The following is an 18,551-nucleotide window of genomic DNA, read 5'->3' as shown; positions in this document are numbered from 1 at the left end:
ACAGTCTCGGAAGGTGCAGAGAGAATCTGCAACATGCAGCAACATCCATGTGTTATAAACACTCTTATCATAATCTAAAGACATGTCAAACAGCGGCAAGTGCCAAAAAACCCAAATGCCAAGTAAGCTTCACGCTACCCGTGCCAAAAGCAACTCATCATGAAATCCACCCTCATGTACAACACGTTACATTATACTCCAGGCAAGATATTTGGGAAAAAAATTGGACAAGCTGCTTTTGTCTTTGCCCAAAAAGTCAAAAAGACGTTGAGCAGTAACTAGAGAACAGGTACTGGATCTTCACGAGCATGTCATGTCACAATGACCTCCAGCAACAGGTACAAGCATAACTCACTCAGAGGGAAATAAGATTGGACTTAATCCACTTCAAATCTTCCTCGTCTGACACATGGACTGCACCTTTAGCAGAAATGGGCAAATCCCCCAAAAAATTATGCAAATGATTTCTTTCTTTCATCTGTTGCAACTTTTGGCAGCGCCGTCTAAAAACAGATATAATCCCGTAATCCTGTCATAGATAATCTGCTGTTAAAATGAAATGTAAAGCAGCATGTTTGGGCCAAAACCCTCCCGTGTAATCAATGACCTCGACGTTTTTATTGTCGCTCACTGGTGACAGAAGCAGACTGAGAGGGGAAGCAGGGGGTGGACAGTTTCCCCCCTGATGAGCCAGAGGCTGGATGATGAAGAGAGAGAGCACAGCAGTCGCAGTGGGACTGCAGGGCAATGCTATCCCTAACACAGCAGAGTGCTATAAGCCTCCGCCATAAATCTCCAAGCTCACTGAGCCACAGCCAAGCTTGTTCAGCGCTGCGTGCCGCGGCAGAGGCCACAATCCAGATGTTGGGAGAAGACGGTAAATAAAACAATCTATCAAAAACTGAAGCAGGAGAAAAGATTTTTTTTTTTAAAGACTGATAATCAATGAGGTTGTGAGGAATAAAGAGCTCCAACCACACACACACACACACACACACACATCACACTCTCATCGAGTGAAATCAGTACTTTAATCCCATTTGGGACGACGCAGATGTTATAGCAGCGTTTGCTTCATGTAGCTGCTGGTGTTTCTGAATACTAAGCAGGCCTGCGCCTCTGGATTAGCTTTTATCATTTATAGATGCAGGTGGATTGAGGGGATAAACAGATATGGAGATTCTCATTGTGGAATAAATATCCATGGCTTAGAGCCTAATCGTGCAGAGCACTGTGATGGTTTGATTTTAAGACCTTTGCCTCTGGACATGAACTCCTGCTGGCCTGCAGGAGTACACGTTGGACCCAATCCTCAAGGAGCTAATTGGTTTTCCCGTAGACCACAGGGCCACTGGTCCGCTTTCCTTTGATACTTTGATAACAAAACAACACAAAACACAACGACAACAAACACTGCGGTAACACAGAGAAAGAACTTCTTTGGCTCATGAATGCTATGGTCTAAGCTCATTATCCAAGTTTAACCCTTAGTGCTCACGTGGCACAGATGTGTGCCGCTGGTGCACCCATAGTAATTTGCCGTGGGAATAATACACAACTCCTTATATGGACATCCTGGGCGTGTGTGTGTTTATAGGTCACATGTTGTTGATTCAAAGTTAGGATTAATTTTATATTGCATTTTTAGTAGTGATATAAAGTAGCAATAATTGAGCAGAAGTCACAAAATTAGACCGTTTTTGAGCTTTGAACTGTGACCAAATTTCCCTAATTCAATCCAATTTTAAACATTTTGAGTACTTTTCTTGCTGCGGTGTGTTTTTATAGTCGGTGAAAATGTGTTGTTTTCACAAAAAAATGGATATAAGAAACTTTCTTATAGCCTCAGTATAAACTTTACGTTTAAACATAATCATGTAAAAAAAAAAGCATCTGAAATGCGCTGTGTTCTAAGAGTTAAGACATATACTGACAGCTTTTGGGGTAGTGATGTTCAAACAGGAAACTCCCTTCCGCCCTGTGTCAGCCATCTTTGATTTATTATTCCGTGATTGCAGCGTAATCTTCCTACGATAGAAAATCTCCAACCAACCGTTATTGTTCAGATTTTTGGCAAAATCCAGTCGAGCAAATTGCTTCTCGGATTAGAAGCATCAGCTAAATTAAAATGCGAGTAAAAACATGATTTTGCAGATATGATAAGGGTATTTATAATTTCATCCCTAATCCAGTGTCCATTAATTTTACACCCCAGATTATATCAAGAAAACACTCATGTTTTGGTGTTTTAGTTAATTTGGTGCCTCTTAAAAACCACTTCACTTGATCAAAGTCAAACTTGTACTTTGATTAGATTGAATTTTAGAGCTTTGTCTGCATCATTTCAAAGAGATACTCTTACATGTACTGATATTTACGCACCTTAACACATCCCACAAGTGTTCCTTTTTACTGTGACACCCAAAGTATTCAAATAGAGCTTATGGTTGCAGAGATATACTCAATTAAATTCATTAGGAGTGTGCCATTCTCGAGGGTTAAAGGTTAAAGTTAAACCACTGCTCCTTCTGAGGAGTCTGCATTTGAAAAGTTTGATATTCGTGGATAAACTGCTGTCAATCTTTATCCAAACAATGAATTATCTGTTTCAGTGCAGCAGCCAACAATAATGGAGATTATAGAAAACAAAAATCTTGCCTGTTTTAACCTAAAGAAAGACATTTTTATCCATACGCGGTGGCGAGGGCGGGCACTTTCTGGTGGTCGCTCGTTTCAACGTTCCCTCGGAAAGGAAATGTCACTTTAGCCGTGTGGGCACGAGGTTCATGCTCAGATGAGAAAGTGGAAGTTGGACGTCCGACTCTCATCAGCACTAAGCCCGACGAGGCCCGCCGAGTTTGGAGAACGTGGAAAAAAAAGGGATGATGCCCCCTTCTCGAAATGATGATTATGCACGAGTGCTGTTTACATTAGTAATCTCTGAGTCCTGCACATAATCAAAACATCACTAATTTCACTGCTGATTGGAGTCTGTGACATGTGTGTTTTCAGCATATATTTCAATGGGTTTGAAGAGGAAAAAAAGGGGAAACTGGGAAGCATCTATTCTTCATAATAGCACCAGTGATGAGAGCATGACTTCATCCTCATCTGGTCACATGTGTTTGAAGTGGATATCCATAGTATAGTGGAAACTTAATGCACGCTGTGCTGTGCAGGTCGGTTGTCGGGTGTTTGGCAGCCTCTCGAGTGAGAGACACAGCGACACGGCTCCACAAAGGGCTTTCCATCTCTGTGGAGCTGCCCATGCAAACCCCCCTGCTGATTGATTCTACAGAGTCTGGTTGACACGCGGTTCAAAAGCTCCTCTCACTCCACTCAGCGGAAACAGGCCTTACACACTAATGCCACCAGCTCTGCTTTATTATGATTGTCCTGGACGAGGAGCGAGCTGCAGTCCAAGGGTTTGAGTGACGAGAAGCAACAGAGAAGAGGTTTATTTACAGTATCATTTACTCAATTCCTCGTTCCAATTGTAAACACTGTGTGTGTGTGTATATGCAGATTAGGTATTAACTAGTTATGGTTAAAGTTAGGGATAACACTTTGTTTAAACTGCCATGTCCCAGACTCAAAGAGTTTATGATAACATGTTTCTGTGCACAAGGAAATTCTTTGAGGTGCACACAAATGCTGAGTTATTAAAAGTCAAAAGAAATAGATAAAAAAAAAAGATAAGTAACATTTTCCCACTTGTGTTATATGCAGTAAACAGTTGATCGCTGACAGTCTTCTGATAATATTCTTCCCTTGTCACGACAACAAGCCCTTGTGTTTGTGGTCGTAGCAAAGAAAGAGTTCTTCTTAGAGATTGGAAATCAGTTTCTCCTCCTTGTTTTTTTTTTAAAAAAAAGGTTGATTATATGGTTTCCTGTATTTATCTGGAAGAAACTCAATATACTCTGTCACACACTCACCACAAGTTCCTGGAAGTTTGTGGACCTTTTATTGAGAACATTTGAAGTGATGGACTGACATTTATAACTGTAATTTTTCCATGTTTATACTTTTGTGGGCTGGCAGTTTGTTTTGTTCCATTTCTTTTGTTGTATATTGTCTATGTTTTTTTTTTGTGGTTTAAACTTAAAACTTTATAAATAAAGAATAAGTAGTTAAAGTAATAAAATAACATAATATGTCTGTTACAGACAATGAATTATGAAACGATGACAATTATATGTATAGATGTGCAAACTGAAGATGTGCACAAGAAACTTAACGTGCAAAATTATACTACAGGTCATGAGGTCAGTGATACATGTCTATTATTATAACTCCTATCAGCTGTTTAGGAGTGGGAAAGAAGGAGTTCTTCAGTCTGGAGCTTCTACATTTCACACTTCTCTACCTCCTATAGCTGCATGTACTGTAAGTGTGTATATTATAAGTATAGACATGGACATAAGACTAATTCCTTGTATGTGCACTCATACTATAGGCCAATAAAGCTGATTCTGATTTTATAGTGCCCCTGCGTCCCTTCATCCTGGTGCCAGAGACCTGGTCCAAACACTTTTGCCTCCTCCTGAAAACAAAGCCGTTTGTGACAGGGTGTGAGCTTGTTTTCCACACACACACACACACAGCAGCGTGGACCAAGCCCTTCTGTTATTTAGGAATAACTATTTACGCTGCTGAGGTGACCATCAGACACACACACACACACACACACACACACACTACCTCCCCCCTTCACACACACACTCACTCAAAACGGGGCTGAATAATCCCTCCACCTATTTGCACAGGAGAGAAGAGGCCACGGCCTCACCTTCAGGGTACTACTTAACTCCTCGAGTCACTCGTTGAGTAATCACAGCATTCTCCTATACCTGCCTGCCTACTGCCTAATTATAGAAAATGTGTCTGTGTGTGTGTGTGTGTGTGTGTGTGTTGGACTCATTATTTAGCAATGCAGGCCTCACAGGTAGACAATTACACAGGCTGATACTGACTATTACTGCTATTCTGTGGATACAGTTGCCTGCTAACGAGCCCATAGGCAGAATCGTCATATACTGAGGCCTCACACACACATTTATATCTTCAAACTTCAAACTGCATGGTGACATTCAGGTTTAAAAGCATGTGCAGACTAATGCAGGGATATACATGCAATCAATATACTGTAAACTTAAGTGTGGAACAAGCGTCCTTTTAGCTGGTTATTATTATTATTTAATGCAAATTAAGCTGAACATTATTTCAATAGATGAGGAAAACGTGCTCTGGAGGAAACTCAGGCTTCCAAACTGGATTTCTCGGCACATGAGTCAGGATATTTCATTTTTGGTGTTTCAGTTTGTTTTTTTGCAGATAATGTTTGTTTTTATGCTGTTTTTATTTATTGTTTATACTCATATCACACACCACAAGAACAATAAAGGTCTATTCAGAATATTACAAATTAAACTTTGTAAAGTTTGAAGGATCATTTGTCATTTCCTGTCAAGTCTGTTGACAGACGTAACTGTTTCCTCCTGAAAATTAAAATGGGGGACAAAAAAGTGCTTACGTGTATTTAAGGACAGGTGAGAGAGTCCTCTCGTCCGTGTGCAGAGGCATCAGAAGAAGAAGAAAAGCTCTGTCCGTGTCCTGGAGGAAGAGGCCCCGCAGCTCCACTTTGATCCCCCCGCGGTTCCTCTCTCAGAGCCGGGCCTTGCTTCGTGCGCAGCTCTGGTCCGAGTTAAAAAAAAGAAAGAAAGGGTTAGAGAGAGAGAGAGAGAGCTGTAAAGGGTGGGACACATTTCACACTTTCTCTCATGTCTCAGGCCAAAAGAAGGAGCTTGTGTAGCAAAGAATGCGGAGCTGGAACTGCTGTGTGTCACAGACACAGAGAGGAAAGGACTCACAGTCAAGATTCAAGATTCAAGATTCAAGATTCTTTATTGTCATTATGCAAGCATAACAAAATTTCCTCCCGAGACTCTCAGCAAACATTGAAATACGAATGAACAAAACAGAAAACAAGAAAGGTTATTGCAGGTGAAATGTGCAAAAAGTGAACAGTGCAGGGAAATGTATGTACAGGGGGAAAAAGGGGCAGTTGTATTATAAATATAAATATAAAGTGCAGAACTTAGTGCCAGACCTGTGTCATCCACTACAGAGGGGGGAGGGGGGGGGGAGGGGGTTATTGATTTCACAGCCCTGGGGAAGAAGCTGTCCCTGAGTCTTTTGGTGGAGGATCTGATGATCCTGTACCGTTTTCCTGATGGAAGTGGTGCAAAAAGAGGCTGAAAAAAGAGGTTTTGTCTCAATTATCAATCACGCAACAAGGAAACTGACATTGATACATATTTATTTTATTTGATTTTATTATCTATGTGATTCAGATTTAACTCGTATTTTATTTTGACCTTTATTAAATGTTTAATCCTTCCCCGTTTAACCTCAATCTCCTGTAATCTCGGTTTCTTGTGACCCAGCGTGCGCCTTCACCTTTTTAGGCCTTTTGTCCAATAATAATAATAATAATAATAACAGTAACAAATAACTTGTGTTTTACAGCCTCAATGACCCCACGTGATGCAGTTTAACAATTTATTAATAAAAAAAGATTTTAAAAGATTTAAACCACAGAATAAATAAAATAAGGACACCATTCAAATATGTTCTGTAATTAATTGTGTACAATGCAAATATTAATGACTAATGATTTGTCATCGTTAAATCGTTCAAATTTGTTTATAATAATCGAATCAAATTTAAGATTAGTGAAGGACTGAATCTGGAGATGAACTTAGTTTTAAACTAATATTGTGCTTTTTCGTGCTGCACAAGCAAATGATCATATAAATAATATACAGCGGTGAACTAAGTTGGAAATATTCAAATAAATGTACATTTAATTATATATTCTATATTTATGTACCTCAGTAAACATGAGAATATCAGGATCTCGCCGTTTTCAGTTTAAGATAAATCAGGGGTTTGTTCATTTAAGGAACTTTTGACACTAAGAAGATTCTTTAAGGTTCTCTTAATGTACATCAGAAAATCCCTTAATCCTCAAAAACGTTCCACGCCGAAACAGTTTTTCTTCGCAGCGTCTGCGTCACAGTTCACACATTCAGAGAGAAACGAACAAATAATGGTTTTAAAATGAAATGATATTCCTTATTTTGACTGAGGAAAAAAGAAAAATATAATACAATTGTTATAATAAATAACAATTGTATTATATTTTTCTTTTTTCCTTCACGAGCTCTTAAATGAGGGTAAGAATGCGGACAGATGTTGGAATGTAGAGATTGAGGAAAGATGACAAATGTGTCTTTATGATTATAATCAAGGTCAAGAAACCAACACAAGTGGAGGATGAAGAATGGAACAGTATCTGCATGAGGATGAAGATGTGGAGATGAGGTGTTGGCGGCGTCTGTTGGGGGTGTGGGGGGAGGGAGGGAGGGAGCGTGGTGGTGCGGGTGCTGGCTGCTGGTGGTGGTTGCGGTGTCGTGACGTCACCACAAGGCGTGCTGCGGAGCGCCGGCAAAGAAAACCAAGGCAGCGCCGCAGATAAGCAAGCAAAGCGCTGATTACCGCGGACGCAGCGTTTACGCGCACGGTGGATTTACTTGGACACCTGCATGGAGAAACTCTGAGGCTTTATTCCTCCTTTTTTATTATTATCTGCGTGTGTGTGTGTGTTTGTGTCGCGTCTGTCTCTGCTGGGAAACAACTGGTGAGTTTAAACAAAAAAAAAACACACACACATGCACATTTTGGCTCTGTGGTCTCTGAATTTGTGATTTTTTTTGTGGAGTCACTCAGATTAAGTTTGGGAGCGTTTTTTTTAGTGTGTGTGTGTGTGTGGCAAATGTGAGCCATGCTGGAGAAAATGTCGAAGGTTCAAATCAATCCGGTTCATCTGAGCTGGGGTCAAAGAGGCTGCAGTGACCGAAGACTGAGGAGTAAAAAAAAAAAAAGCTACCATTTCTGGATTTTAACCGCTTGTTAGTGTCAGCATGAAGATAACTGTGATGTAACGTTAACCAGAGATTTACTGAGGTCATTAAACAGCAAAGGGATTCCTTTAGATCCGTGTGTGTGTGTGTGTGTGTGTGTAAATCATATATATAACTGCCTCAGATTTATCCTTAAAAGCATTAAAGTGCATCTTCATTTTAAATGTGATATTGACTGTTATTGATTTGTTGTTGTTTTTTTAGGAAACTGGAATGGAAATGAATCTGTCGAAGAATGTGATTTCTTGCGGGGACCCAGGTATGATTTTTGATTCATAATAAAGTTTATTTTTTTACATCCATCGCCTGTGAAAAAACTACAAACTGATAAAGTCTTGGCCTTCTATTGGTCTGTGTTTCCATGGCATTTAAGTGTGATGAATTAGGCTCGGGGCATTTATGACACGCGGATGTGTGGGAATAATATAATGAGATGCAAACGGTGAGAATCCGCGTGCACAAATCAGAAGAAAGCAGTTGTTTTTGTAGCTGGTTACATGATGACGATGCACTGGCATTTTTATTTTTTTTGCCTTTGTTAAAAAAAAAATAAAAAAATCGAACCAGATGGAGAGCAACAAAAAAAAGTTGAATGAGAATGAACAGACTTTTGTTTTACTGCCATAAATGCGGATTTAGCTGATGAAATGAAAGTGTTTTTTTTCTCTAAGTCTTGATGTAATTACAGACCAAATAAATGGAGATGTAAGATACACATTTAAAGCCGAATTCTATGAAATACATTGATTTGTTTTTGGCAGCTTTTGTTAAAACGAAGCTTAATTTTACTCGTGTTTGGACAAAAACTTACAACTCATTCTCACTCAAACCAAACTGTATTTTGTGTTGTATTAAACCAAAGGCTGTGGTGAATATATGCACAGATGTAAGCTCTATCAAAGAGTGTAAAAGGTTTTGTTTTTAAGACATTTGTCTCCTGCAGGTGGTCCCGCACTGAAGGTCAATTGTTTTATTTACACCTGCGTCCTCTCGGTCAGGTTGTTTGTTGGTTGTCAGGCTCCAGGTCAAACAGGCCTTGGACCGAGCAGTGAAGCCATCACCAAGGCAATAATCAGCTCTGTCCTTCTCCAGTTACGCACCGTGTCCAGTTACACCTGGCCTTCACTCTTCTCCCCCTCTACTTTAATTTTCTATATGCTTTTGTTTGTTGGCAGCGCTCTCACCTTCTCTTCAAAGTCTATTCATTTAGATAAAAAAGGGGGGAAAAACGCCACTTTAATGCGTGTTTGGTGTGTGATTAACGCCGAGTTTATTTTCACTCGTGGGAGTAAAAAATATGAGTGTTTGCTTTGCCACTGGCCTTTAACCTGTCCTGCCGGATGGAAAGGCTTTTTAAATCATCCATCACACGCAAGTGCCCTCCACAGCAGAGGAGGAGCGGGACGCAGGCAGGGATGAGGACTCTTTAGAATGTCCTCTCACCATCTATCAGCCGGTAATATCCCTGCTGTGGCACAGAGAGGCTGGAGAATCCTTTATTATCCCACAGTGTGGACAGTTGGATTTGATTTTTTTAAACAAAATCATGATGAAAAGACCCGAGACTTTCCACAGAGAGCACTTTTGTTGTTTATTTATGCTACAGTGATTTTTGGGGGGAGATTCTAAAAGGTCACAACTCTACTAAAACAAATCCCGCGCAGCCAACAGCGATGCGTAAACCCAGTAACTTCCAGCGAACACGTAGCCATCCAACCCTGGCAGCCTGCATAGTAAAAACCACCTGCTGACACGACATGGGTGACCACGATGGCCAGGTCACATAATTACATAATGCATCATCTACTGCTGCTGCTTTTCCGCTTATACTCTTGTGTTTGGGTCAAATGCTGCAGCTGAATCCCCAAAATAACCATTTTTACGCACGTGACAATGTGGCACAATGAGTCGAGAGAAAGTTTTCCTGACCAGAGGCGGTTCAGTTAAATATTGTGGTGTTAAAGCAACATTAAGATAGTTTATTTACACTTTGGAACGGTGTTAAATTTAACTCTATATCTTTAAACCGTCTAAGCAATGGAGCTGTGTTAAATAAACTCATCAACTGTCAATATTCAAAGACTTAAAGATTTACGCTGCGTAAAAGGGGTTATTAATACAGTCTGCTTTACGCACTGGAGTAAAGTCAAAGTTACTGTTTTTAGTCCTAATCAAAACTTAATCAGTGAAAAACATAAAGCATGTGAGGCTTGGACTTTGTTGCAGACCATGACTGCACACAAGGAGCTGGAATCTGCTTTTTAAATCAACTTTGGATAGAATGGATTTTTTTCCATTCATTTAAATCACGTCTGACCTGTAATGTGTGGAAATGAAACACAGGGTCCGCGTGTGTGAGTCCCTCTCTCTCTCTCTCTCTCTCTCTCTCTAGAACATGGTCTGTGCAGGGACTCGCTGAGCAAATATTACAGAGAAAAGCCTGCTGCTTGCTGAGAGCTTACACACGATTGTCTTTTTGAAGGGGCCTTCAGGGGAGTTTTCTGGTCGGACCGGGATCTCCTGTCACACAATGGCCGAAAATACTCAAGACTGGCGCCGGTGATAGTCCGAGTCTAAAGCGATGAGGCTATAGAGTTGGAGTTAAGTGTGCAATGACTTGGATTGCATTTGTTCTTCATAGGGTCAGAAAGTGCTGCCTCTACAATTTGACAAAAACCTGTGATATCACATTTGTTTTTCTCAAAGCAATAAAAACTGTGCCAGGTTTACGGAAACTACAATCACATGTCCAAGAGTTTGTTGGTGTGTTACGCGAATATTGGCCCATGCGCTGCATCCAGGGCCCAGGTGAGAAAACTAAGTGATCAGGAAGCAAAAAAAAATACAAAAATTTAAAAAAAAAAAAAAAATAATAATAATAATAATAATAATAATAATAATAATAATAGGCATCACTAATTGTATTGAACTAAATAAAATAAATTTAATTTCTCGTAGTGTAGAAGTATAATCTCAACTTTCGTCTGAGTTTTTTTGACCTGGCTGCTTCGTTTTTGCGCGCAATGACCAGAAAACACACCGACACTGCAACTTATAAACAACATAAAGAACAATTTATCTTCTATAGGTTAAATTCCCTTGTGGCTCAATGACACTTTTATCTAAATTACCCCACGTGACTGAATGGGATTCAAGTTCCAAATTCCCCAAATAGTTGCAGTCCCCATTGTGGACAGACAGATAAGCCTATAAATAGTAACACGCTAGTAACCAATTAAGTGATTGGTGACACCAAGGTTTCCTCTCACGAGCCGTCCACAGAGATATAGTTTGTAGGTGATTTAGATTATCTAGATTATCTAGATTATAGAACCGGAACATCCATGAACACTTTTGTTTGGCTTAAAGTTCGAAGACAGATGTTCTGTCAACAGAAAATTATTCACCGACATTTTTCGGCAGAAATGAGTCTCAGTGTAAAGTCCTGGCCCAGAAAACACGAGCTCAAACACATCCTGTGTTCCACCGTGGCTTCTCGGGGTTTTTATTTTAGCGCTCAGTCACCAACACCAACATCAATCTCCTTATCACTGTGGACACCTTTAATTCCACAGAGACACAACAGGGCCGTGACAGCCAATGTTTATTCACTGCAGTGGATATACAGTAGATATGGTGCGTGTGTGCGTGTGCGGCTGCGTTTCACTGCTCACATTCAAACATGCCAGCGTGAATAAAAGGCCCATTTTACTCTGAGAGCAGCGCGTTACAATGCGCGCTCCCGACGCCAGAAAAATGTCAGGTAAACGCTGCAAAAAATGACGCTAGAACCAAACGTTGTCCCTGACACTGCGGTGGATTCACGAGTTAAGAATTATGACTATTATTAGTCACTTCACGTGTTCGTCAACCAAATTAAGACATTTTCCTTCATAGTTAAACTAATTAATGTCGTCTTTTCTTCTCACCATTGGCTCCAGTGTGACGTCAGACGTCAGTGGCGTGTTGTTTGGGTGGACGCTTTTCTTGCAGTGGACATGTGGGTGGGGACTGCTCATTTTGGGGAGGTTAAACTGAGCAGATGGGTGGATCTCGTGTGTGGGTTGGAGAGCTGGAGCTTCCTCTCGCTCACAGCGGGCACAAGCTTTTTCCCTGCAGCGGTAGAAGGAGAGCGCACTGGGCCAACACTGCTGCACGAGAGCTTGACAAGTGGGACGTTATTTTGTCTGAGTTGGGTTGAAGAACTCTGGTGGAAATTCTCCCTGCATGGTCCATCCTCCCATGTCGTGGTGTGCGTCTGGCAGCGGAGGAGTTTTGACTTTTGTGCAGCGCTGCTGCTTTGAGGAAAGCCTTGTGCAACTCCAGGATTCACCTCGTTTCCTCTCTATACGCATCCTTCTCTTCAAGGTGTGATGAATTTGGACAGAATCGCAGAGGCAGTGAGAGCGCCGCCGCCGCCGCCACCGCCGTCGTCCCGCGACGTGGCCCCCGCGTTTCATTTACCGAGAACGTCAAACAGCAGTCGAGACACTTTAGAGAACTCAAGCAGCGAGTCTTCAGACACAGAGTTGGCAGGTACACAGTCCCAGAGTGCTTTCAGCAACTCGATTCCTTCTTTATAAGTGCAATAACTTTTCCTTTTTTACGTCTCCTCGTGTGCAGGTGTGCGCTGAACTTAAGCCACGTTAATGTCGCTATACGGAAAAAAGAAAAGAAAGACGCCATTTAGACCTCTTTGTCCCACTGTTTACTTAATCTCACTGCAAAGATATGTATGAAATCCTCACAGATACACTCCCAGTTAATCTTAGTTCTGCTCTTGTTGGAGCTTAACGCGCATAAACACAACAGAATATCGGTGATAGTCTGTTTCTTGGAGCAGTTACACCCTCGTTTTTGTTTATTGCGCTGGCTGGACTCAGTGCTTGGCAGGATCCAGAGGCCTGTCAGGGAAAAATGTGCACAACAGCCTGGCCTGCTTTTAGTAAATGCATTAACGCAAGCTATAAATATTAGGTCCATCAAATCTGGACTAAGAGACAATGTTAACTCAAAGCAGCTTCGTATAATAATTCTTGGAGGTTTTTTTCCCTCCTTTGTTCTGGTCTTTGTTCACTGAATTAAAAACCTTTTATTCTAGGCTTTTTATTTTTTGGCAAACATTCAAAAACTGGGCATTTCTTTTTTTAAGTGATTAACCTTTGCACGTGTTGATGCTTCAGTTTAATGAGGCAATCTTGTTAGGACACGAACAGCAGATAGCAGAGATAAGAGTGATGAGACCTTGTCATAAAGAAAGTCTTGTTGACTGAAGGCAGAACTAAGTGTGTTCAACAGCAGCGAGACACAACTACTACACAGCTTTATAAATATTTGGCTTTAAACTCTCACTTCCCATCTCAAGCGTGTGCTTTTTCTTTAATGAAGTGCATAGTAAAATATTTGTTTACAGCTTTACTTTGCTTACGCGTCATTTCCAGATGTTTTCACACGGAAAGCTCTTGATTTTTATTCGTTATTTAGATGTTATTTTAAGTAGAATTCAGCTGTGATATCAGTCTGATTTATGGTCCACAGAGAAGGAGAGGAGTGCCGAGCACAGGAGCGATGACGGCAACGCGGACGACCCCAAAAAGAAGAAGCAGCGACGGCAGCGGACTCACTTCACCAGCCAGCAGCTGCAGGAGCTGGAGGCCACTTTTCAGAGGAACCGCTACCCGGACATGAGCACCAGGGAGGAGATCGCTGTGTGGACAAACCTGACCGAGGCCAGAGTCCGGGTAAGAGGCCAGCAGGCTGACCGCCGTCCGTGCGTAAAGTGTGCGTAATACGTGCGTAAAGAATATCTTGCAAATGATTTGGAGCAAATACGAGCGGTAGAACATTCTTACGCAATCACCAAAGCAAATTAAATTAACCCTAGACTAAATTAATACGAAAATAAATAAGGAATAACACAATTATTCCTAAATTCATTATGGCAATTTTACCAAACTCTCACTCCTTCTCGTTTACCGCTTTATCCTCCACACGAGGCTCAATCTGAGGTTACAATCTGGACAGGTTGCCATGTCTATCGCCCCAACAACACAGACACGAACAACATTCACTATCACATTCACACCCACGGTCATGAATCTAGAGTGTCTAATTAACCTCTGGCATGTTTTTGGATTCTGGGAGGAAACCGGAGAACCCGGAGGAGAAACCCCACGCAACATGTGAAACAACGGCGCTGGCCACGACGAAATGGACAAACTTTAGTGTTAATTTTGCGTTTTCTGGAAAAAGGCGAATCTCCTAAAAAAATGGCTCTCCTTCAATTTGATGGTGCAGTAAATTTAAATGTGAATTTGGTTTTTAAAAATTGGTTTAATGCATTGTTTGCCGAAACACAGTTTAATAAAGCAGAATGTCTTTTATTTTTATTCATATAATAAGTTTAACACAATCAACATTTAAACACGTTTCTATTTTGTTTTGTAGACAGGAAGCTGTCTTCCTGTTAGAGAAGACAAATGTTTCCTTTTTACGCTGCTAATGGAACCAGTGAAGGAGGATTTGTCTGCTAATGACCTCATCATCAGTCTTAACCCAGAAAAACTCTCCGTGGAGTAAACTCTTCTCTTCTGCATGGTCGCCAGATTTACCTGCGGCTGCATGTGTGTGTGTGTGTGTGTGTGTGTGTGTGTGTGTGTGTGTGTGTTGAACAGAACCGCAGTTATAGTTATATATCCGCAACATGCACTCACAAGTTGTACTTTTAAATGTTTAATAATCGGAGATTAAAAATACACAGTCAGGGCCTGGATAAAAAGGTTACATGAAATGTCGAACCTCACGTAATCCAATCTCAGATTGCATAAAAAAAAGGCATGCATGTTTTGTTTTTGTAAAGGGAAAGTTTTCTTACAAAAAAAAAACAACAAAAAACTCAGATCCAGAAGTTTGGAGAGCTGGATTATTTTCCTTCCTTAATCCAAAAAGGGTGTGAATTACAACAGCGCTGCCTTTTATTGTTGTGGGATTAAAAAATAAAAGATTAAAAAAAGAGATTGACACAGCGCGCGCAGACTTAATGATCCATATTGATGTGGATTATTTTGACATTTTAAAGTGTTTGTACTTGATCTTAATCTCGTGAATTATTTATATCAGGACATCCTGACAGACAAATACCATGAGATTGTGTTATGAGAATAATTGGCTCGTTAATGTGACATTAAAAACACAAAAAGGTGGTGAGTTTTGTGGGGATTTTCACTCTTTCTGCTCGCTCCAGAAAGTTGAATCCGCGTTGCTATGACACGCAGTCTGCGTGTTTTTTCCCCCTCGTCTTTGTGGACAATTTGTCCGCAGCACCGCGTTCCCTGTGCGGATATAAATAGCCTCCGCGCGCCGTATGTGATGATACCACTTGTAAACTGTTACTACTATGAATTAAAAATGACTCGCGGAGGGAGAGAGCGCGTGCACTAACGCCTCTTTTGTCAGGATTCGATAAGCGCGGAGGGAATCCAGAGACACGGTTCTGATTCATTTTACATCCATCCACAGTGCGCGTGTGTTTGACTCGCGCTGTATACGAGGTGCTCTTATTTTAGGCAGCGTGACCTACATACACACAAGTGAAGGCATCATTTTATTGTTATGTAAGAGTTATAGAAATGTTTGTTTATTCAACTCAACTAAGAATGTGTTATTTATGAATCACTTTCTATAACTTCATTATAAGGCCATTCATATAAAATTTATTTTAACTTCGACAGCTCATTTATTGAAATTGAAAATAAAACTAGAAAAGCAGTTTGAAAGGGATATAGCTGTTAGGTTTGCTGCTGCTGTTCATTTAAACACAATGAACAAGTGAAGGTCTGTATATTATATTTATATAAATATATGAGAGGCTGAAGGAGCTGCTCCTCTCTGCACAGCGCAATGACTGCGTGGATTTTCAGACAATTAAGATCATTTAAAGTGTTCACATTTGGAGGGGGGGAAGAATTAAACGAGCTCATGGAAACATTTCACTTGGATCAAACACATTTTTCGGTGAGCATAAATAAATAAATAAGTGTGTGTGTCTGTGTGTTTACAAACATTAAGCAAATGTTGAATTTAATGAATCTGGTCCTGCAGCTTCGCCATCCTGATTGTGCCTCAAATATTTACCACCAAAAAAAACTGAGTCTAATCAAGTATAATCATCACGATTTTTTTTTTATTTATTTGTTTCTATTTTAAAGAAATTACAGAGATTTGAGAGCAGCCGCAGCACTGCGTTCGTGAAAAGTTACTTTTTGTGTGTTTCATAAGTGCCACGTGACCTTCGAGAGAGTTTAGGCTATTAGCAATTTTCAATTTAGACCCGAGACAGTGGCGTGTGCAGACATTTCAGGGGGAGGTGGTCAATAATAAAGAATAATTATTAATTAAGAAACGTGTAGCATTACACGGGCCAAATTGTGCTTATAGTTACATATTTATTTAAATTATATACACACACTCATGTAGATGTTTAATAATGTCTGCTCAACACGTTTGTACAAAATAAGTGTATATATAAAAAACTAAAATGAATATGCTTTATTTCTCATCACTTTTAACTGAGAATTGGTGCTTTAATAAACAGATAAATATCCCTAAGTCATGTGGACATTTAAGAGTTGCAGGATTAAATGGCAATTAATAATCAATCTTATAATTACGAAAAAAAACTACATACTAACCGTGAATACACAAAAGTGTAGTCCAACAATAAAGAAACTGTACAGGGTAATAAAACTATAATTGTACTATTTTAGTAAGTGTAATACAACTATGTAACAGTACGTGTGCGTGTGTGTGCTAAGGATTAGAACTAAATTGAATTAGTAAATATTTGAGAGTTAATAATTAATTGAATTATCTGGTCAGTGAACATGAAGGTCACGTGGTTGGTCAGTGGACCTCGGCTCCACCTCCGCAGTTCTAACGCTGTGCGTCTCCCGCAGGTCTGGTTCAAGAACCGCCGCGCCAAGTGGAGGAAGCGGGAGCGGAACCAGCAGATGGACCTGTGTAAGAACAGCTACCTGCCGCAGTTCAGCGGCCTCATGCAGCCCTACGACGACATGTACCCGGCCTACACCTACAACAACTGGACCAACAAGGGCCTCACCCCGGCGCCGCTGTCCACCAAGAACTTCACCTTCTTCAACTCCATGAGTCCGCTCACGTCACAGTCCATGTTCTCCGCGCCCAACTCCATCTCCTCTATGACCATGGCGTCCGGCATGGGCCACTCCGCCGTGCCGGGGATGCCCACGCCGGGCCTCAACAACATCAGCAATCTGAACGGGATCGGCACCTCCGGCATCAACTCCGCCATGTCCTCGTCCGCGTGTCCGTACGGGCCTCCCGGCTCTCCGTACAGCGTTTACCGGGACACGTGCAACTCCAGTCTGGCGACGCTCAGACTCAAATCCAAGCAGCATCCGACGTTTGGATACAGCGGCCTGCAGAGTCCTGGTTCCAGCCTGAACGCCTGTCAGTACAACAGCTGACGGGACCAACGCGGGGCCTTCACTTTTTTATAAATATGAATAAATATAAATATATATATATGTGAGGAGCGGAGCTTATAGAGAGGCTGTACCTGCGCTTTGGAGAAAACTAAAAAAAAAGCAAAAAAACAAAGACAACTGGAAGAGTTGCAATCATTTTCATAAAAAAAAGAGAAAAAACATGGATTATGCGGGTTTTATGTGATTACCAGTGAACTTGCACAGCAATAGAAATATCCTTTTTAAAAAATGATGAAGATGAAGTGTACCGTTGCTGCATTGTACATTTATAAATGTAAATATATACAGGCTTTACATAACACACCGTGGGATTTTCTTTTTTTGATTTTTGCTTGCTTTTGAAGACTTTTCTTGGGACTTTTCTCGACCAAAAAAATGAGGATTTGCGTAACCTGACAAATAAGTGTAATAAAAGTGTCGAGCCTGTTTGAGTCCAAACTCAGAGAGGAACAAACAAAAAAAAAAGAAGAAATCTACTCTGTCTTGTACATATTTTATACTTGCTTATGTGTGCTTTGTATTTACCGTCTCTACAGGAAATGACGCGTCCCGTTCACTTCACTTTAAACACCATGGCTTATTTTTAACATTTGTTTTCATCAAAAAAGAAAAAAAAAAAAAGTCGTGTTTGACTTGAGTGCAACGTGTTTTTTTGTGAAGACTCTGCAGAAGTGAGTGCTTTCGCCTCAGCTGTATACAAAGGTGATTCCCATGCAGTCCTCGTGTGTTTATGGCAACGTGTTTGTTTGAATAAACTGCAGGAAAAGAGGTTTATTTCAATGACATGTTTTAAGCGAGTATTTGTGGAGTAAAAAAAAAAAAAGATCCACATGATCCACTCAATCTAAAAGAGATTACATCAAAAACAGTGACATTTTCTAATATTTTAATGTGGATTTCGCGGCTTTTTATATTATTTTGAAGCTTGTTTTTTCCCCTATAAACATCAGATGATATGTTCCATGTCGCAAACATTCAGACTTTGAAATCGTCTTATTCAGGCCCATATTTAGATAAAGTGTATAAACTAAAAAATGCT

General features: G+C 40.6%; 1 protein-coding gene across 2 annotated transcripts; it reads left to right on the top strand.

The window, feature by feature from the left end:
- Positions 1 to 7,539: 7,539 nt before the first annotated feature.
- On the top strand, positions 7,540 to 18,078 carry pitx1 (paired-like homeodomain 1). 2 transcript variants are annotated; one of them, XM_058628374.1, is made up of 5 exons: positions 7,540 to 7,705; positions 8,193 to 8,247; positions 12,357 to 12,524; positions 13,527 to 13,729; positions 16,943 to 18,078. In XM_058628374.1, the coding sequence occupies exons 2-5, from the start codon at positions 8,202 to 8,204 to the stop codon at positions 17,489 to 17,491; spliced, it is 966 nt and encodes a 321-aa protein (XP_058484357.1). In that variant the 5' UTR covers positions 7,540 to 7,705; positions 8,193 to 8,201; the 3' UTR covers positions 17,492 to 18,078. The 2 variants fall into 2 exon arrangements, with proteins under 2 accessions (XP_058484357.1, XP_058484358.1); XM_058628375.1 differs by lacking the exon at positions 12,357 to 12,524.
- The last annotated feature ends 473 nt before the right edge of the window (positions 18,079 to 18,551 follow it).

This window comes from Solea solea, chromosome 4 (assembly GCF_958295425.1).
Source record: "Solea solea chromosome 4, fSolSol10.1, whole genome shotgun sequence".
Lineage (NCBI taxonomy): Eukaryota > Metazoa > Chordata > Actinopteri > Pleuronectiformes > Soleidae > Solea > Solea solea.
The sequence above is the reverse complement of the archived record's forward strand: the minus strand, read 5'-3'. Positions and strand labels throughout refer to the sequence as shown.